Genomic DNA, 23,177 nt, shown 5'->3' with positions numbered 1-23,177 from the left:
ATTTCTCAGTACTTTTTGATTTAATGAAAACCTTCAAACAAAAGAAATAAATATGTTTTCAGAACACCCTCATCCCTGTTAACGTAGAAAAATACACAAAACCATGTACATTTTCAACAAATGAAGTTTAATCCACCAGATAGTAACAACTACTTCAAAGTGACAGCTGCAATCATAGGCATAATCTAATCTAAAATTAAGGTTACCCATGCTAAAGCACATGTTACAGCCTGTGTGCCCCCACTTGCTCTCTCTTTTTTTCCCAGCTTATCTATATATTCCCCACTCAGATGTGAAAAACAGCTTTTATGCTTTCAGAAAACATTACATATAACTAAAACTAAATTATGCACTCTTCTATCAAATGCATTAAAATATTAAGGATGCTAGAGAGGCTACCATCTCTCATTCACTTCCTATGATTTCAGACTTTATTTTTCACTGAACTGCTTGTCACTGTACCTTTAAATTTTGAATTTACTTCAGCAAAGAATTTTCAGAGCTTTCAAGATTACTTGCTTACACCTGCAAACAGCTTGTCTCCATGTAGAAGTAGTCAACAATTAGGAAAAAATGGCTAACATCTTGCAGATGCATGAAGGAATCTTTGTAAATTTCCCACAGTACAGTATTTCCCTGGTTAACAGCTCTCAGCTGCAGAATTCTTGTCTCCCACTGAAAACATTTGAAATAAAACAAACTGATATCTTTATAGATTCAAGAAAACATAACTTTTTTTATGGCTTTCATCAATTTATTTTATTTTTCAAGCCTGTTGCTTACAAAACAAAACTTGTTTATACGTTAAGCTAAGGGTATTAATTTACACATCTATCCTTGTAAAAACAAGGGAAATTATCCCTTTATTCTACATATAATATAATTAGTACACATCTACCCTCCACACCAGCAGCCCAAGATCACAGCACCATATTAACTTAAGCTTTCTTCTTTTCAGCATTTCATCTCCTGTTATACTGTAAAACCAATATTTCTTTCAACTAAAATGTACTTGTTTACTTCAATATCTTTACCACATATAATTGTCACCAAAAAGACTCCCCACATTTAAATATCCCTGACTGCACAGTATAAAAAACTGTTTTACAATATATGCAGTTTTCATCATGAAATGTTTTATGCAAATACTGATAAGAACAAAAAGTGTTTTACTTGCAGCTACTTCTCTTTTTTACCCTGTAGGGACCATTGAAGACTTAATGTGTGATATATGTTTTACAAGTCCATCCACAAGTTATCAAATTCATCAAAAGTCTAGTCTTTTCTCATACACTTATATTTGCAAAGCTATCAATCACAAATCTGATTGATGCATTATACTATCATGCGTATGCACTAATTTCAGTGTTGCTGGTCTTCTTTCTGATCATCTCTAACTCTCAACACCAGACACTGGTTTCAAGTCCAAGGTACTCATGATTCTTCTAATTCTTATAATCAGTGCCTGTGCTTTTTTTGTGTTTCAAGCATTTTCCTTAGGAACACTGGAAAAGATTTCACTGGCAAAGTGTCCTTGTATAAGTTTGTTCTGCATCAAAAGTGCTTTGATCCTCAAGTAAAAATACTCTGATGACAGCTGGATACAGCAGCTTGAATATCACACCTGACTCTTGAAATTTCCTTACAACTGGGTTTAATTTGCTTTTCTTCTGTCTGGTGTATAGTGAATAATCATTTTCCACCAGCATTCTGTTGTCTCCAGTTTTTAATACTTTCTGCCACAGTTTTGTCAGGATCAATTTATTCTTCTGGTATGATTGCATCCTATGGTCTTGGCTGCTTTCTTATAGCCAGGTTTGGAGCATACACTCGGTGTACACTCGAGGTATGCTTTCAGTTAGCTGCGGAACACCAGTCAAGTTGCTTATCTGTGCTTTCATAAAATTAATACTGTCTGTTCCTTTCAGTTTCTGTGGTACAGCAGAAAGTCTCAGGTTTTCTCCGTCTTCTAACTCTACTATTTTTTTTGAAACAGCTCTTCTTGGGAAGCCTCATACTCAGCCAGCTTTTTCTTCATTTTTGCCTCTGATTATTGCTGTCTTATCAGTTCATTGGATTAGCTAGTTAAAGCTTTTTCTACTTTTCCAGCCTTTTGTTATTTGAGTTGATGTATTCCTTCAGTGTTGCAATTATTTTAGTCACATCTGAGTACATTTGATTTTTTTTTATCTAAATTACTGGAACCCATATCTTGAACAGCTCTGCTTTTTGCTGAATGGCTGTAGGATTCTTCCTAGCCAGTGTTTTTTCTTTACCTTTTCTGGCTGATTTGCCGGCATCCGGGCACAATACTTACTACCCAGTAACTGTATTTTACCAGAGTAACAGTTTTAGTGGCAGACCTTTTTCACTTTCTGTTTTCACACTGGGAGAGCTGAAATTAAGCTGCTGATCAGTGTGCAGCCATCTTGTAAGTCCCTGTGAACAATTAATCTTGGGAGTTCCAAGTGCTCCGTGCTTGGAGACGTGTAGCATTTAAATGTACAGTGGCAAGCAGTTCAGTGAAAAATAGTTTGAAACTGTGGGAAGTGAGTACTAAGTAGTAGCCTTCCCAGCAGTATTAATACTTTAATGCATTTAGTAGATCAGTGCACAGTTTAGTTTATGCACTTAAAGGTAGCCATTGCTCTTTTTTCTAAGGGCTTAACGTTATTGTTAGTGAAAGCATGCAAGCTATGTTTCACATTTATGAGGAGATTACACATAATGAAGGGACAGATAGCAGTCAGTGTAAGTGAGAACACAGGCTGTAACATGCAGTTTAACACGGCTAACCTTAATTTTCGATTAGGTAGTACTTGTAGGTACAGTCATTGATTTGGGGCAGAGAGGATAAACATAATTGAAAATGTGCATAGTTTTTTTTTTTTGTTCCAAGTTAAAATGGGATTGATTGTGTGTGTTTGGGGGGGTCTGAAAATGTAATTAGTTTTTGTGTTTTCATTTACACAGATTCCTGAAAATGTAACAGAATCAAATGGAGACAAGAATAAGCAACTGCTTAAAAGATCAGCCCACAGAACACTAGTGTTGGAAATAAGCATTCTAAAGCACTGTCATGTGTAATAGGTTGGAATAATAGTTTATATAGGAATTGTTGTTGATCTTATTTTTCACTCACTGTTTATTATTAAATATAAAAAATGGTGAGCCAAAAAAAACACTTTTTTATGGGGCAAGACCTCCTTCTCCCTCAAAATTATATATATTAACTCCATGCTCACACCATAGTGAAGAAAAGTAGAAAACCCCTCAAAATCACACAGCTGGCACATACAATGTAGTATATAGTGGTGAAAGTCACTACAACATTAAATCCTCACACTTAAGCCTGTCAACCACCAGTGCAGCACATGCCAGTAGGTAAACCAGGAGTAATAGTTTTCTTTCACAATGGCTAACACTGACCTTGTTTTCGTGGAGTGTAAATGGCTTTACAGGTACAGCAAATACCAGACAGTACTGAATTATATTAAGAAATGTGAGATGTAGATAGGACTGTTGCAGAAAACCCACTTGAATAGAAATGAGTAGGTATGTGAATTTCACAAAAAAGGATTTCAGGATGAACATTCAGCATAATATCAACTACAAAGAAAGAGTGAAATAATTTAATCACTGGAAGTGTTCCAATATTAATAGAAGAAGAAAAGAAGTCAATAATGGTAGATTTGTGGTAGTAAGGCACTACTTGCAAGTTAGGAGGATTGCAATGATGTATTTATATTCCACCAAAAACTGCTGTTACAGAGCTTAAAAATGTTGCAGAGAAAATTATTTATGAATGTATCAGGAGGACCTAGAAGGGGAACTATAACAAAATAGGGTATATTTCTGAATAAATAAATACAAATATTTGGTACTGCAGATGTGAATTATGTAGTATATAATCAGACAGAATTTACATATTACTCACCAGTGTGCAATAACTGGGCTAGACTGGATAGAATTTATATTCCAAACTACAAAACCAGTAAATTTTCTTTTATTAAAAGCACACATAAACCTCTCTAGCGCCTCGGCAAAAAAGCCTTCCAGGAGTAATACAAACAAAGAAAAAACATTTCTTATAAAGATACATCAATTACTGTGAATCACCCAATAAAACAATTAGTTAATTCTATTAGCACTTTACAATAAAAATTTCCAATTACATTTCTGGTTTAATCCACCAGGAGTCAAAGTATTATACTTTAAAATAAAGATTGCTTCTTTGTACAATAACTTATTCTTTAAACAATGTACATTTGTTGCTGTAACTTGTTCTAAAATACAGCCTTTTAAATCTACATAAGCCCCCCATGCATTTCATTAAAATGGGAAACTACTGGACTTTCTAATTTTTTATTTTTTATATCACGAATATGCTCTTGCAATCTAACCTTAAAAGACCTCTTGCTTTCACCAATATAAAATAAATTGCATGGACATTTGAGAGCATAAATAATGCCCACCGCATTACAAGTATACTCTGTTATTGGTTTCTATTTTATACCATTGATTTTATCAAAATATTTAACTACATATGGACAAACTGAGCAATTTCCACATGCCCAAGTGCCTACCCTTATAATTAGCTAATTGTTTTATTGGGTGATTCATAGTAATTGATATATCTTTATAAGAAATGTTTTTTCTTTGTTTGTATTATCTCATGGAAGGCTTTTTTGCCAAGGCGCTAGAGAGGTTTATTTGTGCTTTTAATAAAAGAAAATGTACTGGTTTTGTCGTTTGGAATATCTTGTTCTACTATTGTGGTTTGGATAGAATTTATACTTCGCAGGAGCATGTGTTTGTGATCAAAAGCTTTGACACACATCCAATAATTATTTCAGATTATGCACTAATAAAAACTAAGACAAGGATGCACAGCTATGAAGTAAAAATGAGGCACTGGTGCTTTCCTAATTACCTGTTAAAAAGAGAGGAATTTAAGGAATTTATAGTGGAAATCATGTAAGTTATTAGTAAGACAGAAATTTCTTCAGAAGATATAGCTAGTGAGTGGGATAAAATAAAAAATGGAGTTTAAAATAGGGTAGAAATAGAAGAGAAAGAGATATGGGAAAATGTAATAGGAATCATTTAGGTTGGATGACAAAGATTGAAGTTTTGCAGAATAAGGGGAATCTGACTGAAAAAGAAGAGATCAACTACAGAGCACTACAGAGAAAAAAGGAAGTATTTTTGTAATATGTTTTAGTGTTGAAAGGTTGCTGTTAAACACCTTTTTGTGATAACTTCAAAGCATAAAAACTCTTAGCACACCAACTTGGCAACAGAAAGTAGAAAGGGTTATGAAAAGAAAATAACCAGAGATCCTGTAGATGTTTTAGAAATATTTTGGAAATTTTATGAAAATTTATATAAAATTAAGGAATGTGAAAAACAACAAAAGGCACAAATGGAAATATTTATGGAAGACGTAATTATTACAAGGTCAGAGGAAAATGTGCCTCAACAATTAATAGCTAAATAGGAAGATATGAGATGAGTGACATATAATCAATTAACAGGGAATTCTCTAAGAACAGATGGTGAAAGTTTGGAAAATAGGAGGGGCAAAAGTGATAAAGATCTTGGAAGGTTTTATTTTAAATGCATTTTAAAAGGGGGGAGCACCAGCATTTGGAAAAAAAACTGTGTTGACTCTACTACCCAAAGAGAGTAAAACCCCTTCAGACCAGCTTCTTATTGACCCATTTCAATTTTAAATCATGATTATAAAGTTATGTGTACAATAGCTAACATGATGTCAGGTGTTTTACCAAAGTTGATTGATATGTATCATTGTGGTTTGGTAAAGGTGAGGGAGACATTTGGCAACAGTAAAAGAGCAATGATGATTCAGGTCTATATCACTTAATTGAAAACCCAAACAATCGAGCCACTATTCACCAAATCCTTTACATCGAAACCTCAAATCATCGAACAGACTTTTAATCAAAAGTTTTCACAGGACAAAACAGTGGTTGGCCACCATTGGGAATTTGCCCTTTTTCCCCACTGTAGTGCAATCTCGGAGTTGGTATATTTAGTTGGGGAGGGGTGTGGGTGTGTTTTAAATTTTTTTTTTTTTTGACGGTCAGTAGATTGGCTGAGCAGTATTTTATCCTGGGAAATGTTTTGATTAAAAGTTTGTTCCATGTAAAGGGTTCGATGAATAGTGGTTTGATCGTTTGGGTTTTCAGTTAAGTAATATAGACTAAGGATAAGAAAATACTGCTATTGTTTGTGGTTTTTGATTCAGAGAAAGCATTTGATAGAGTCATCTGGAATTTTATGCGCAATGAAAGTGTTTGCATTCCCAAATAAAATAATATTGTAAGTTAAGGGAATATATGAACGGTAAGAGGCAAGCATTGAGGTGGGAGGGTTCCTCTCTGGCAGGCTTTTTTTTTAAGCTAGATAGAACTGCCCTGTTACCCATTTGTTATTTACTGTATATTGAGAGCCATTAGCCAAGGAAATAAGGGACTTACAAACTCAGGTTATAACATGTATAATCAAGAAAGTTAGCTTTGTTTGTAGATATTACTATTTTGTGTTTGATAAATCAAGAAAATAGTAATTTGTAGTTGTGGAATATTTTGAGACAGTTTCAAATCTTTTAGTATGAAGATTAAATAAAGGTTACAGTAGTAAACTGTGTACCGACTCACATATTGGTTTGGCATATTTACTGGGAAATGGTAGTTTGTTTGTCTTTTCCCGGTTAGGGGTCGCCACAGCGGAACTCCGGTCCGCTAATGATTGGCAGTAGATTTTTATGGTGCCGAGTTGCCAGCCTGACGCCCAACCTTCAGTGAAGGCACGCCCATTCATGCATGTCTTTTGGAGGCCACTCGAACGTGGGGAGGACATGCAGACTCCACACAGAAGGCACTCCAGCCGAGAATTGAATAGGAGAACCTCTTGCTGTGAGGCAACAACGCTACTGCTGTACCACCGCAGCTGTTATTTACCGGGAAATGATAAGATGAAGTATTTAGGTGTATGGGTTAAAAAGGATTCTGTTATGACAGCTAAGGATCTGTGAGAAGTGACTTAAAAGATAATACAAAAACTGAGAAACCAGAGGCTCTTCATTATGAATAGTAAAATACAAGCAGTGAAAATGTTTTTAGTCCCTTTAGTTGTATACATAGGTCAGACATATTTTTGTTAAGTAGAGGAGAAGTTGTGGACCATAATTAATAAAGAGTTGAAGGAATTTATTTTGGGAGGGGAAGAGGGCAAGAGTTAAGTGGGGTAGATTGACTCTCCCCATAGAATAAGTTGGTTTAGGATTACCTAATTTGAATGGATACTTCAGAGCTACACAGTTAAGGCATATATACATTATGCAAGCTGAAGGTTATAAATCAAAGTGGAAAGGGATGATGATAAGAGGGAAGTCTGATAAATAAGGAGATATGTTGGATGCATATCCTTAAGGAAAATGACAACCATTCATAATAATACTCAAGAAGATACCCAGACAGTTCCAGTAGCAGAGGTAGCAACAGGTCTAATAAAAAAAAGAATTTACATCATACTAAGATATGCCACCAATACTTGTAACCCTGTATGAATTACAGAAGGAGGCAATTCTGGGCAGAACACTCCTTGTTAACATCAAAGACTGAAACAGAACTAATTTCATGAGCTCTAATTGTACCCTGACATAGGAATGGAGTCCGTTCCTATCATGGTATTAAAAACCCAAAAGACTTGGAGAAATTAAACTGTGAAAAACATTATATTCATAAAGTTGCAAAAAGTATTCTAAGAATTAAGCAAACATTGGAATGGAAAAAGGAGATTTTGCCAATTAATGACTGCAAGTGGGGATGTAGAAAACAGGAAAGAGAGGGCTGGAATTTACTGAAGGAAACTGGCAATTGAACCTAGGTATTGGGAGCAAATAACTACAGAAGCAATGGTAATAGACGAGGATGAGACCAAGCAGAAATTTGGACTAAAGGTTGGATTCTAACTCCCCTACCTGGAATTGATATCAGTGTATTGGCAGAGAGACAGGGGTAGGTGAGTGCTAAGTGAAAGACCAACCATGGTAGAAGTTTTAGTCAAGTCTAGAACAGAAGCTGCTGTTAAAAAGGAGATAATTAGTAGTGCATGTAAAATATTGCATGATAGCTATAAGACTCAGAGAATGTTAGAAAATATTGATGAGAGAGACTGTTTACAATGTACAATGAAACAATGGAAGGGCATCTGTATGGCTCCCAAGTGTGCAACTGTAGGTTTAGGATTTTTCCTTTTGCATAGGTATTGTTAATGAAGCAGACTCTAGAGAATTTCCCCTCAGATAGACAGCAGATGCTGGAGGTGTGATAGAAAAGAGAGTGGTAGCTGGGAACATGTTGTTTGGGACTGTAACAAGTTAGCCAATATTAAGAATTCCCTACAAAGTACTCTGTCATAAATGTTTGGGGAACAAATAATAAGGAAATACTTCTTTTGAGCTGGGACACAGTATCTCAATTGCCTGTACATAGGAAGGCCTTAATACATGTAATGCTGTTGCCTACCAAAAAAGCAATTACTAGAAAATGGAAATCAAAATGTAAACCAGCTGTAATTGCAATACTGAATATTGTAAATGAGATAAAGCAACAAGAGGTAATATCTTTAGAAAGGGAAGAAGCACAATAAATACAAATAAATTAAATTTGTGGGAACAGTAACTGCAAAATAATGTTCAAGAGGAGGAGTGAGGTTTAAAGGGAGGCTGAAATTGATCAATTTATATAATGGAGTGAGTAATTGGTTTAAAAAAGAAAACATGCAATATATAATGCATGAATATGACATGTTAATATGGTCTGTGTTATTTTCTATTAATGTATGTGTGCCTATAACTTCGTAATTATGTGATGGCAAGATTGTAGTCTGATTTTTGTCACATGAATAAGACTGTTTTTCACATGGTAGAATGCCATATATTTGTAAAATGACAAAAACTCAGCATTGCTTTTTGTTGACCATTGGGTGATTTCATTTGTTTTACTTTAAGGATAAGGGAGTGCAGAAGAGTTTAGAAGAAGAATCTTTTCCTTTTCTTTCTACAATCAGATTATATTTAAGATAGGGATTTATTCTGTTGTATATTGCCAGTGAGGCCTCAAAACCTTTGTAAATGAAAATATCCAGAGCTCACTGAAACTGTGAAAATGTAAGTTTTAAGGAAGAACATTTTGACAAGCTGACTGCTGTTTATTCAGTTAGCTGTCTTAGAAACTCCAGTAGATCACATCACATCATATTTTGATATGCTGCTGTTCTAGATAATTGTTTATTATTCTAATAAAGTACTGCCCTTTATAATGTTTGCATGAGTTGTTTGTCTTTCTTCATTGGCACATTTTTCCGATTTATCTCATTATGAGGAATGTTTCTCAATCTGAGTCTTAAAAATTCCACGTTCCACACTGAAAGGGTCTGTCACACACTCATTGTTAGGAAATTTGATTTAGCAAATATCAGTGGGGAACAATGCTGAATCATATTAACTTGTCATAATAACTTCTTTAAATGTGAAGTAACAGTTGCTAATCACATTGTGATTTTCATAGTTAATGTTAAGTCTTCTGTATTTGTCCATTTACCCCACATTGTGAGAGGTAGTATTCCACATTTTGAAGAAGATGGGTTGATAGCTGTAGTCATTTTAAGTTCTCGTCTTCTTAATTGTGAAATGTGCTTTTTCAGGAATATATTTGACAAACATTCTCAAGACCGAAGAAGGAAACCCAGATTTTCTTAAAAGAAATGGGAAGGAATTACTTAATTTCAGCAAAAGGAGAAAAGTGGCTGAAATTACGGGAGAAATTCAGCAGTACCAGAACCAGCCTTATTGCTTGAAAGTGGAGTCGGACATAAAGGTAAAAGGATAGAGAAAGGAGTGACGTGAATTACTCCTGGAGTTGTGTAAACATAAATGATATACATTCCCTTTTTTTGTAACAGTTTTATCTAGCCTGTTACAAGCAGTTTACATAATATGTGGTTGTTACTGAGCCTGACACTGACTGTTTGAATGATTTAAAAGCTGCTTCATTGGCAAGGACAGGGCATTAGCAGCACTTTGAGGGTATAGTTTCAAGTCAGAGTTATAGAAGTACCACATTTTGGAAAGAGTGGTTGGGCAATGTTATTAATCTGAGTGATACAATGGAACCTGAAATGGAAGAGAAATTAATAGATATTGAAGTAGCTGTATAGCTGATACTTATGTCATTCAGGGCAAATTCATTTTTCATAAGAAGTAACTTAGATCACATTACCTCATTCTTTATAGGTGCATAAGAATTCTCAGAATTAAGAAATGACAGCTGCTTGAAACATTACTTCACAACAGAATTGCATCAACAGGATGTCCTTCCTTATCACTGTTGCAGTATTCATTACATGTGTGAGATCTCCTGCCAAGGGTAACATCTGTCCAGTATACCAAAACCTTTACATCTTCCCAGCGTCCTACATTAGGTATATGCTCCCCATGCAGGCATAGGGCATAAAAGTGATGTACACACACCCAATACTTAGAACTTCTTTGCCACCATTTCAAATTGAATGATGGTCTGAAAGGCTTTTCACTGAGCCGGTTTCTACTGAGCCATTTGCAGATTACCTCCCTATTGTTTTTTTTTTCCTCTGTGTTTATTTGGGAGTACATTTCATCCAGGAGTGGAAGGGAGACTATCAGTGTTGGAGGCAGATTCCCCAGAAAGATTGTCACAAGAATTGCCTCCTCTGTTTAGGTGCTATACATGACCATACACAGTGACCATTTGTCAGGATTTTGTTCCAAAAACTCTCTGTAGCTATTTGTCTTAATTGTCCGTCTACCTTAAGAACTAATGGCTTTTGACCCAGGGTACCATAGCTGAATACAGCTGCCCTGAGTTACATCCATCTCTTAAAAAGAAAACTAAAAAGTCTTGAGCTGATTCTGCTGCTGTCCAGCCTCCACTGCATGTCTTTCTCTCTCTCTCGAGGTGGATGAAGACCCCCCAAAGACTTTGTGGTGCCGATGCTGGTTTCCTTTGCGGCGACCCTGTTGGAAGCTGTGCAGATGTCCATTGAGGGGAAACTACAGCTGATCTTTTCTGAAGGGTTAGAGAAGAGGTCCCTCCTTACAGAGTCCAGACATGACTCAGAACATCCCAGGTTGGTCAGAGCTGATGTTCCATTGAAAAAGATGCAGAAAACTAAACATATACCTCCCATTGCTAAATGTCATGATAGAGAATGGCAGGTTTTAACCAAGGTTTGTTCAATGCCTTGATGGCCTTGAAGGCCCTCATGATTGTCTGTTTCTGCTTCTCCTTGGTCATCTACTTCAGAAAAACAACTAAGGGAATCTGATTCCTCAGATGAGGAGTTGAATTCAGGAAAGATGAATCTTTGTCCTGCTCCTCACAAATCAATTTGCCCTTACACTATGAGTCAAACTAAGAGGATTTTTTGAGTCCTAATTCTCCCTTTGAGCAGTTGTCCTTTTTTGGCACTGTGGTTTGCATGATGGAGCATTTTAAATGGGATTGCTGCCAGATCACTGATATCCAAAAGAGGTACTATAAGCTGTAACAAATGCAATCTCTTAAACCCTGTGCTGTTCCTCATGCATTGGCTGGCTTGCTGAATATGTTTGCAGCTGCATCTTTGGCTCCCAATTCCAAACCACTGGCCAGCAAGAAGCCTGACTGCTTTTATAAGGTGCATGTCTCCTTTAAGTCTCTTTACAAGCGTCCTTCTTCAGACATTGTCATCCAAGCTGTTATCCTCTTCAAAAACTCTGCATTCTGACAAAGACAATCTGGCTATGGAAAGGTTGAGGAAAAAGTTTATACTTCTAGTATTCTAGCCTTTAAGGCCTTAAATTATCAGACCCAGATGACTTGGTAAGTTCTGGCCCTTTGTCTGAACTTGGGGGGGGGGGTCTTCTCAGATCTTCCTGACTCTGAAAGCAAGACCACTGCCCTTTCCTTATCGAGTTCCACTTTGCAGGTGGCCCATCACTCTATCAAATATAGTTATGTTGCAGCTGATGTATTTTCTAGAGCTGTTGCTTCAGGTTCAGTTATGAGGAAGTTACTCTTGGCTTCACCTCTAGGCCTTGCCTGATGATGTTAAGGCCAAGCTCCTAGATGCTCCTTTGGACAATGAAAACCTTTTTGGTACTGCTGCTGCTGGCCTGTTTAAAACTGTACAAGGCAAAGCTAAAGTTATGCAGGACCTTAAACAAATTTTTGCTTCTCCTTTCCCTAAACTTCAGAGAAACTATCCTTCTAAATATGCTTTTGTTCATAGGCGACCACATCAGCCTCCCATGGGAAAAAGGCTTCCTAAGAGCAGGTTTTCTGATAAACCCACCCAGACTTCTAAGAATTAAAAGTCCCCCTTTTCAGGACAGGTCTGCCTCCATCTGACATATTTATTTCCCCTTCTGAGCGGTCAGGTTCCCCACTTTCCTTGTCTGGCAACAGATTACATGAGATGTTTGGGTACTTTCCATTATCCATTAAGGTTACTTCATGATGTGGAAATCCCCACCACCACCTTCTCAAGTCTTCCTGAAGCTCTTTCAGACCAACTTCCTTATTTTTCTGTGATCCTGCAAAAGCTGTTGGATTAGGGAACTATCCAACCCATTCCAGAATCACAACGAGAAACAGGATTTCACTCTAGGATACTTTTGGCTCTCAGAAAAGAGGGGTCATGGAGAAATATCTTAGACCTATCCTTTTTAACAGCTTTCTAGAGATTCTGTCTTTCACAATGCTTTCCCTCCAGACTCTACTTCCCCTCTTGATTTCCCAGGCATTTCTGGTCTCTCTCGAGCTAAAGAATGCCTTTCTTCATTTCCCCATTCACCTGGTTTGTAAGAAGTTTTTACATTTCTCTGTTTCTTTCATTTTCAGTTATTTGCTTAGCCCTTTGGTCTTTCTACAGCCAAGGGGATTCACCAAATGTGTGTCCCCTGTGATAGCCTTTTGCAGTTGGAAGCCAAATATTACTATATCTGGATGAGCTGCTTCTTCAGGCTCCTTCCCAATCCAGGGTTTTGCTGGATTTGCACTTCACCATGCTGCTTCTCTGTAGTTTGGAGTTCACCATCAGTCTCAAGAAGTCAGTTCTGACTGTATCTCAAGATCACATTTTTCTGGGTTGTAGAATCCAAACCATCCTAATATTTGCCTCTCCTCCATCTCCCAAGGTTCCATCTCTGACAACCTATTTCCAGACTCTGCTCCCCTTTTCTCTCATTCCTGCAAGGGAATTTCTCAGTGCCTTGGGGTTCTTAGTGTCTGCCATCCCCGTGATTCTCTTTGACAAGCTTCATATGAGGAAGCTTCAGTGGTACCTCAAATGGGTTTGGCTCCAGCATTGCCACCATCTAGAGTTTTTGGTTTCTCTTCTACCCTGTCTCAAACTCAAGTTTCATTGGTGGATTTAGAAGATCTCCCTCAACCCAGGCCTGCCTTTTCAGATCCCTGCTCAAGCGCATTTCACAGATGTGTCTCGATCAAGGTGGGGAGCCTCTTCCAGTAGTCAGAGGGTTCATTGTCTCCGGCCTCTTCATCAGAGATCAGACCACATCAGTATAAAAAAGATGAGGGTGCTCATTCTTGTTGTACAGGTCTTCCATTCTCTTTGGTCTTCAAGCCCTCTAAAGGTCTTTATAGATAATACAACAGTTATGTGGTATGTCAACAAACATGGGGGGCACAAAGTCTTACTTGCTGACATTGTCCCCACAATATATGGCATCCCACAAATTCACAAAAGCTTGAAGTTAAAACATTTAGTCATGAACAAAGTTCATCTCTGTAAAGATTCCTGGGATTTTTAGACAAAATCAATAAATTGGAATTCAGTGAGAGGGTTTTTTTTATTACTCTCAATGTTAGACCTTTATACCATAATCCCTCATGAAATTGGTTTGGCTTGGTTTACAGAGTATCTTTTCAATAATGGTATTCCACAGGATTCTGTTAATATGTACGAAGCATTGTTAGAGACAGTACTAAAGAATAACTTTGTCCTGTTTGAACAGAACTAATTATGTACAGAGGATAGGGGTGGTGAGGGGCTCAGCTTATGGAGGCCTGTTCGCTAACATTGTAATGTTACAATGGGAAAATAAGTTTTTGTTTAACACTGAATTGATTAGAGCTTTCAAATTTTATACTCGTTATTTAGATGATATATTTGTTATGTAAGATGAAAATGTTGAAAGGATAGAGGAATTGTAAGGTACATTAATCAAACTACCAAATTTTTTTAATTTTCTGCTGAATTTAATGATCCAACATAGCATTTTTAGACATTTGGCTTATTAAAGACATTCCTAACGAGATTTTGTTCAAAAATGTATCCCAAGTCCACCTTCTCTAATGGGTATCTACATTTCACTAGTCTGTACCCAGTTTCACAAAAGAAAGCTGTGGTAAAAGGTCAGTTTGTCAGGGCAGCATGCATGGTGTCTACTTTATATGATTTTTTAGATGAATGTAGCACCATTAAAAGCATGCTTGTAGCACGGGGGTATCCTACTACATTTGTGGATGAACTCTTGTATGAAGCAATAAATAAGAGGGAAATAGAGTTTTACCACCCAATTTTGAACCGCAGACGTGTCAGTGTTAATAGTGCTGATGAAGGAAACATGGCAGTTGTACATAACATTTCCCCGAGCACTGATTATAACCATTAGGTTAATAGACATCAAAGTGAAGGTTTCTTTTGTAGTTCTTTTATAACCCAATTTAATGCTGATAGTACTGTTATTAGGAAATTGTTGAAAAGAATTGGGCACTTTTTAAAGAAGATAGACAGGTTTTAGAAAGTGTAGATGACCGGCCAGTTGACATATATAAAAAGGGTTCTAATTTGAAATCGATTATTGAGAAGTTTGTTGTAAAATTTAGTACCTTTATGGTAAAAGAACCCAATGCGTACCATATGTCTAAATGTGGGTATTGCCCTATCTGCCACTGGAGTTTAGTATGTGAGGATTTTAAAGTTAAGAATTTGACTTTGAAAATGAAAGGTTTGTATGACTACAGGCATATTTTCTGCTGCAATTTGTCAATACTGTCCTTCCTATTACATAGGCAAAATGGAATGTAGGCTTAGAGACCGGGTTAGTGAACATATATGTGTATATGACATAAAAAAAGTAAGTTATCTAACACTTTAGCAAGATATCTTGTTGAAAAATCTGGACACTTATTTAAATTTGTTATTGTTGAGAGATTGGTAAAAACTGTACATGGCAGACCATGGGCACTTCATTTAGAAAAACATGAGCTGTATTGGCAGCTCTTTTTGAATGCTATTGTCTGGCTAGGTCTAAACGCCTAGATTTCTGTTATTTATTAAAATTAAAAACATTTGAAAGATGATTCTGTGTAAATATGACATGTATTTAGGGTTGATTTATCTATTACTATTTTACATACTTGTTATTTGTAATGATTGCAATTGTAATTGTGATTTAAAACTTGCCATGTTACAAATACTGTGTTTTATTTGGGAGTATACAGCTTTAAATTTTGAGCTGATTTATTTGGGGGCTTGGCTGTCATGTGATTTGTGAGCGCCTTTTAAATGAAGTGGATTTTTTGAATGAGTTGATCTGATGAAGTTTTAAATTTTAATAAAATGAAAGCGCTTATTCTGTTCTGCGAGAAAACTTGAGTCATTGTTATATTCATGGCCATTTGACTCTTTGAGTCTCTGCAGACCTTGCATGGGTGTATCTTTTCATAATACAACAGTTATGTGGTATATCAACAAACATGAGGACACAAAGGCTTACCTTCTTTGCAGACTAGCCCTTCAGGCCTGTGACTTTGGTATCTGCCATCAGATAACTCTTCAGGTGGCCTGCATCCTTTCAGAATACAACCTTAATGGCAGACTGTCTGAGCAGGTCCAGGACACAACCTCACGAATGGATACTTCACAGAGAGGGGTTTCTGGGCATAGAACATTGGTGGAGCAGCCCTCAAATTGATCTTTGCCTTCCTCTTAATAGCTTTTCTCAATTCTGTTCCAGAGTCCAAAGTCCTCTGACTTAGAAGGTTCCTAAATGCTTCCCTTCCTCTTCCTCTGCTTCCCAGGGTCCTGAACATGATCATGAAGGACTCTCCCAGAATCTTGCTGGTGACTCCCTTTTGGCCCAGACAGCACTGGTTCCCTCTTCTCTTTCACCTGTCCAGGGACAGTTGTTACAATTTACCTCAATGGATGGATCTTCTGACACAAGACAAAGGGTCTTTCACTCACCCTCACTTGTTCGCTTCCCAGTTAACACTTTGGGTGATAGGGTTTTGATTCCTTGTATATACTACTTTTCTGAGGATATGTTTAGGGTTCTGCAGAAGACCAGGAAACGCACTACTAGAAATAGATATGGCAAAATGGAAGAGCTTTTATGTCTTAAGCATCACTAGCATCCCTTCTCAGTTGGGGTCCTTTTGTTCCTTTCTTATTTATGTGAATTGTCCCATGCTGGCCTAGCATATTCTTTTAAAACTCAGTTGTCAGCAGTGTCTGTCTGCCCTTGAACCCAATATTGACCTCTCATTTTGAGGTCATACAATTCCTTAATGGTGTCCTTCATATCAGAAGTAAAACTTATTCCTCCCTCTTGCAACCTTCATTTTGTCCTTAAAAACCTAACTCAGGCTCCTTTCAAGCCTGCTGCTTCTTCCTTGCCATATTCCACCTGAAAGACTGTTTTGTTGATTGCTTTTACTTCAGACAGGAAATTTTCTGAACTTCAGGCTCCAGTTTTCATAGAGACATGGTGTCACTCCGTATAAAAAGTCAAAAAGGCCAGCACCCAGAATGAATGTATCCGTAAACCATGTATTCTATATGTTCTGACCCAAACAAACAGACTGGTTTCGGCACAAAGCCTTCTTCAGTGATAGCATAACATTCCATCAACTGACTTAATGTAGCCATAAGATAATTGGCTAATAAGAAAATAAGTAAGGGAAATTACACATTTAATGGTATCATACCAAAAAATAAAAATGAACGTAAAAGTCAAAAGATTTTTACGTAAACATAGTGAGAACAGAAAAATTAATCATATGTAAATATCTTGATATATTAATCTGTAAAAACACGCTAGCCCGATTAAACAACTTGTAAATATGTATCATCTTATAAATGATCATTAAGACCCGGGTTAAATAACCCCCCCAAGTCTAATAATCCAGGCCTTTTCTTTGCTGTTAAGCATATCGTGCCATCCAAATTTATTAATATTGTCACCCCTAATGGCATCAATGACTTGAAACTGAAACTTTGCACTGGTATGAGACAATACATGTTTATATAAAGCACTAGATAGATGTTTGTTCCTAATGTCACTAAGATGTTCTGACATCCTGATTCTCAATAGTCTTGAGGTCTGCCCAATATAAAAGACAGAACAGGAACAGGTGGAAAAATATATGACCCAAATGGTTCCTCAGTTGCCAAAACATCTAATCTCAAAAAGTTTTGTTGTATTCCTGCTGGAAAATTCTTTAGATTTCTTCGTATAAACACAAAATGAATAATGACCAGAGGGAAAGGAACCCCTTAGTTGGTCACCAGAAAGTGTGAGTTGTATACCACCCGTATTTTTTTTGTCTTCCCTTTTTATGTAGTTTCAGATATGATCCCAAGGTACGACCTCTCCTGTATGAAAATTGGCACTCTGAGGCAAGAATATTAACTAAATCTGGATTAGCTAGTAAGATATTCCAATTACTTTTAATCACATTTCTAATAACATTAATGTTCCTACCAAATGTGGTCACAAATCTAATGGGCACCACCCCTGTATTGTTTTCTTTCTTTATAACTAAGCAACTCATTTCTGTTAAATTGTTCCGCCCAGTTATATGCTGACATGATATGACCCAATTTATAACCTCTGGCCTTAAATCTGTTCTTTAATTCATGCTGATAGTGTTCATAACTTGCCTGATTGGAGCATATCCTTTTAATTCTCAAAAATTGGGACTTGGGAATATTTCTTATAATATGTTTTGGGTGTAAACTATTGGCATCCAACAAGGTATTATATTGTGGGTATTTTCTGAAAATTTTTGTGTCAAGTGTATGATCACTATTCCTAGTGATAAAGACATCCAAGTATTGAATTTCACTATATTGCATATTGAGAATAAATTAAATACCCCACTTGTTGTCATTTAGGTATTGAACAAACTCTAATAGATATTCCTGATCAGACCTCCAAACGAGCCAGCAATCGTCAAGGTACCTGCGCCAGATGTCTAATTCCTCTATGTAGATATTGTGGGCCATATCATAGATAAGCTGTTCCTCCAGGAACCCCATAAATAGGTCTGCATATATTGGTGCAAATGATGCCCCCATTGCTGGACCTTGGACTTGCCAATAACAATCCTGATGAAAATAAAAAACATTCTTGGTTAGTACCTGTTCCACCATACAAAGTATCAGAGTATTAAAACCTGGTGGATAGAGGTTACTCTTGACCAACCAATATTCAACGGCCTGTAATCCGGCCCAATGTGGAATGTTCATATATAAAGATTTAACATCAAGGTTGCACATCCGCCAGCCAGGCTCAAGTTGGGAGTCTGCCACAATTTGTAGGAATTCAGTCGTGTCTTTCAACCTAGATCTAACTAAACTCAAAAGAGTTTGTAAATGTAGAGTCAAAAATTCCAAAAGTGGTTCTGTTAATGAACCCCTACCTGAAACAATAGGTCTACCAGGTGGTTTAGTTAGATTTTTTATGAATTTTGGGCAATAAATAAAAAGTTTGTCTATGTGGATCAGTCACTGATAGCTGTTTCTAGGTATTTTTATCAATAATTCCCTCTTCAACAGCTAAGTCCAATAATTCATCTATCTCCTGTTTAAACCTATTGGTAGGGTCTAAGGGCATAGGCATATAATGCATACTATTCCGTAACTGTGTTTGTGCCTCAGAAACATATTGTTCCATATCCATTACCACCACAGCACCCTCCTTATCTGCTGTGGTAATAACAATATTAGGATTATCCCTCAAATCCTTTATTGTCCGGAATGCTGACTTCGATAGATTGTTACCCAGTATGAATGATTCCTCTTGTTTGAAGCGTCGGTCCCTGATGACTTTATCTTGAAAAATGGTAATATGTTTGTCCATAGGTGGCTGGAAAGTGTCAAAAACGAAAATCAGTAGATCTTTGAGTATTATCTTTATCCCCAAAAAACAATTTCAAGTTAAGAAGGCGACAAAATGACAACAAATCCTGTACAAAATTATATTCATTAACAAAAAAAATCCCGGAACAAAAGATAACCCTTTATCAAGTACCTTTAATTGCGTTTCAGTCAATGACACAGAGGAAATATTGTGTACATTTTGGTAAACATTTATTTCTGTACCGGTACATCCAATAATGTTTCCAAATTTTTGACTGTATCTGTGCCTATGTTTTCTGCCCCCCACCCCCCCCACCCCCGTGTCGCTTAACCCTAAAGGGTGATCCATACTTTTCTTATGCACTGGGGACTCTTGAATGAGTACATGTTCAGGCTCCATGGTGGAGGATTCCTCCCCTGATGTACTGCTGAAATCTGTCTTGGACTTTATAGACCTTGGTCTCTTTTTCCTAAATCTAGTTTGTCCTGAATCCCCCTCCATGAACCTCACATATTTTTTAGTTCCAAACGGTTTCCCCTCCACATAATCCACCACATCCCTTTGAAATTTGTGTATTTTCTTATTTTTTAATGTTTGTTCCAAAGAAAGTAGTTCTTTGGAAAGCTTAGATAGACATGAGTTGTAAACTGTTTGTCCCTCAAAGGGTTTAATATGTTCACAAAGTATTTTGATATCCGCAACATTAGTGTCAATAATTCTTTCATAAAAAGAAGTCAGAATCATAAACGCCATTGTTGCTGTATGTTGGGCTTTCCCCCATTCCTCATTCAGTTGTTCATCTGGGTTGTTAACAAATGGTTGAGTTTTAATTCTAAGTCCTCTTGGTGTTATATTTTTGGCCTTATAGGCCTTAAACAACATTAAATGCCAAACATTGCTTCTGAGTTGAGTCATACTTTTGGTCAACTTAAAAAGCAATCCCTGCAGGAATCCCCTGGATCTTTCACTGTATCATCATCTATACAAATGCCTTCCTCACTATTACCAAAAATCTGAACATCATCCTTATCTGAGGATAACCCCTGTAATATAGTTATCAAATCCATTTGTACAGTGTTTATACAGCGTTTATATAGAGTGTTTATCTTGATTGACTAGAAAAAAACTGTTATAATAAATTGGATAGTGCAAACAACAATGTCCATGCACCAATGTTATGTCTATAATAGAAGGGAGCAAATCACCCACTAGACCAGATAGTATGTAAAGGCTTACCAATAATCAAATGCATCATGAATCCCAATAACATACAGCCAGTAGGGTTTTAGATATTTACCACTTATAATTTGTCCAAAAATTCCCACTAATCTAGTGGTTTATAAAAGTTATGTACACGTGCCCCCAGTCATTGCTGTAACTGTTAAGCTCCAATAACATCAATTTATAAGCAGCTATACTGTAATAACCACTCCATATTAATTCTTGTTCTATGCCCAAAGTAGTCATTGAGTTGTCCTCAGTCTATCCAACTTCCTTCTTGTTTTCCTTTTCCACAGTCTGCTAGTAAAATAGGTAGTTATACATTGGATTTGCATATATATAGCTTAGATATTTGGTTAAGACAAAGGCTATCCACAAATCTGAACAACTTTTTTGTTTCTTTTAATACCTGATTGGTCACCAGATTCTTAGTGTACTATGTAGATGTGACTTAAGTTGTTTGAACCTGATTGGTTAGCATCTCAGGCTGGTACTATCCCCATCCCCAAGCACACCAGGACTGGCCCATCTCCTTGGATATGTCATTAAAAGTTTAATCCACCAATCCAAGACCAGTTGGAGGGTCCTGAGTGGTACACATTCACTTATATTGTGTATACAACCAAGACAGCTCTGCCTATAACTTAATCATCTAAGCAGCAGTCATTTGCCATTAAAGCTTTTTGAAAAAGAGGATTGAGATTGTTTTTTTTTTTTCTTTTACTTGGTTTCCACTGAAAATAGGACCCCAGCCATCTAACTCAGGCTATTTTTTGTCTGTATTTCATCTGGGCAGTCTTTATCAAGACTCCAGGAACACCCAGATTTCAGCTCTAAAGATCCACTAAGAGCACCCAGAACTGGTACCACTATACAGAATGCTCTAGCCTGCATAAGAGCCAAGGATATACAATCTTTTTAAAGACTCTTTTATCTACAGTAAAAGACTAATCCGAACCACGGATAAGAACCATGGGGCCTAAGTTTCATTAGCCCACGATCCAGACATTAGGGCACTCAAAGGCATCCCAGCCTAAGCCACACCTGCGAGTAATCCTCCACTTAGATTTCTTTTAATATCAGGACATTTGGTTTGGCACTTTCTAAGCAAACCATCTTCTCCAGGATTTCTAAGGCCATCTCTGTTTTATTCCTTTCATGGTAAACTTTCAACTTCAGTTCGAGCTCATTCTAGGAGACCAGCAGCATCTTCTGGAGCTTTCTTCAAGGATCTGGATACCATATTAATTTGAAAAGCTGCTACTTTGTCCTCTGTCCACACATTTACTGAACATTATAAGTTGGATATCCTGTCCAGAGCCAGGGCAGGATTTGCCGGCACTATCCTTCATGGATTTGTGAAGGGGTCCTCAGTGCGGCCTTCTTCCCATCCTTTACAGTAGCTTTGGTAGTCTCTCACTGAATATTGTAACAGTCTTAAGGAGGGACATATTACAGTTATGTAAGATCTTACCATAACAGTAGATGTCCTCCTTTTCACTGTTGCAGTATTCACTCCCTCCCTGCTGTCCTCTTTTTTTTTTCCTCTATTTTTTTCTGTTGGGTACACTCTGCTGGCCAAGGGATCTTGTCCTGTCATACCCTTTTCTCTTTCTTCATCCCTACTGGATGCACATGCCCTTCTTTATCCTGTCGTTGCTCTAGTTCTCCTGGGGCACTTCAGTTCTGAGTATCGAGCATGTGTACATCACCTTTTTGCCCTACATCTGTGCAGGGAGCATATGCCTGATGTGCAACACTGGGAAGATGTGAAGGCTTTGGTGTACTGGCCAAATGTTGGACTATCCTTGGCAGGAGATCCCACGTGATGAATACTACAACAATGAAAAGTAGAACATCTACTGTTATGGTAAGATCTTGCTCAACTGTACTTTTCCCTTGGAATAAAGTTCGTGTTCCACTAAAGTAAAACCAGAAGAGTGTTTCATTTATTTTTCCAGGCTAAACTGAGTACTGAGGGAAGAGGTAGCAACAGGGATCTACTGGTTTAGATCTTGACCAAGGCAGTTATTTTTGTCTTGGTGTCTGTCTGAAACCACTGTTATCCTTCTCAGCTAACATTTTTCGCATTAATCCTCAGACTATACCAAATTCATGATTTCTGCTGGGAAAGCATGAGTGGTCAGTAACAGATCACTGTGTTGGCTGTAGAAGGCAAATGCTCAGGATGACTAGTGCATTTTAGTTTCCCTGAATACATTCTATTCCAGCCCTGCTTGCTTGCTAACTATCCTAATCAGTATGATGAATCTGTTGCAGTTACTTCAGCAAAATTTCTTTTGTATTTCTTATGATAGTCCAGATTGGCATCTGCTTCAAAACTAGAGCAGTTTTGTACTAGGTGGCTTGGTGCATAAGATTTTGCATGTTGTGCCCCTATTAATACAGTGCAGAGTTTGAAAGGTTATTTTGATTTTCAAATTTTATACTTGCTTGCATTTAGTTTATGCATTCCAACACTGACACTCATATGTATGGTTCTTAAACTCTGGAGTAGACTTTCTGCTTTACTGACATCTTGCTAAGAATGTGATGCCTTATTAAAACAGATCCCAGGGTATTACTTAAAGGTAGAACAAAAAGCATTTATTTAGATGAACAGTATCCTCCATCCTTTCCCATTTAGGTAATTGAATACAACCTATCTTGCTTAATCCTTTAATTGTGTTACTTTTTGTCATATCCATAAGATAAGTTTTTGGTGTTGGTAAAA

At 37.0% G+C, this 23,177-nt stretch overlaps 1 protein-coding gene across 1 annotated transcript in view; it reads left to right on the top strand.

Annotated features, from left to right (window-relative positions):
* The window catches only part of SOS2 (SOS Ras/Rho guanine nucleotide exchange factor 2), a 2,018,564-nt gene that overhangs the window by 1,666,522 nt on the left and 328,865 nt on the right, over window positions 1-23,177 (top strand). The window contains exon 18 of the mRNA XM_044074288.1: window positions 9,736-9,908. Coding sequence (XP_043930223.1) covers window positions 9,736-9,908 — 173 coding nt within the window. The remainder of the gene's footprint in view (window positions 1-9,735; window positions 9,909-23,177) is intronic.

The sequence above is a fragment of the Protopterus annectens genome, chromosome 6.part0 (genome assembly GCF_019279795.1).
Source record: "Protopterus annectens isolate FY-2018-M chromosome 6.part0, PAN1.0, whole genome shotgun sequence".
NCBI classification, from domain to species: Eukaryota; Metazoa; Chordata; order Ceratodontiformes; family Protopteridae; genus Protopterus; species Protopterus annectens.
Note: the sequence above shows the minus strand (reverse complement) of the source record. Positions and strands in the feature narration are given on the sequence as shown.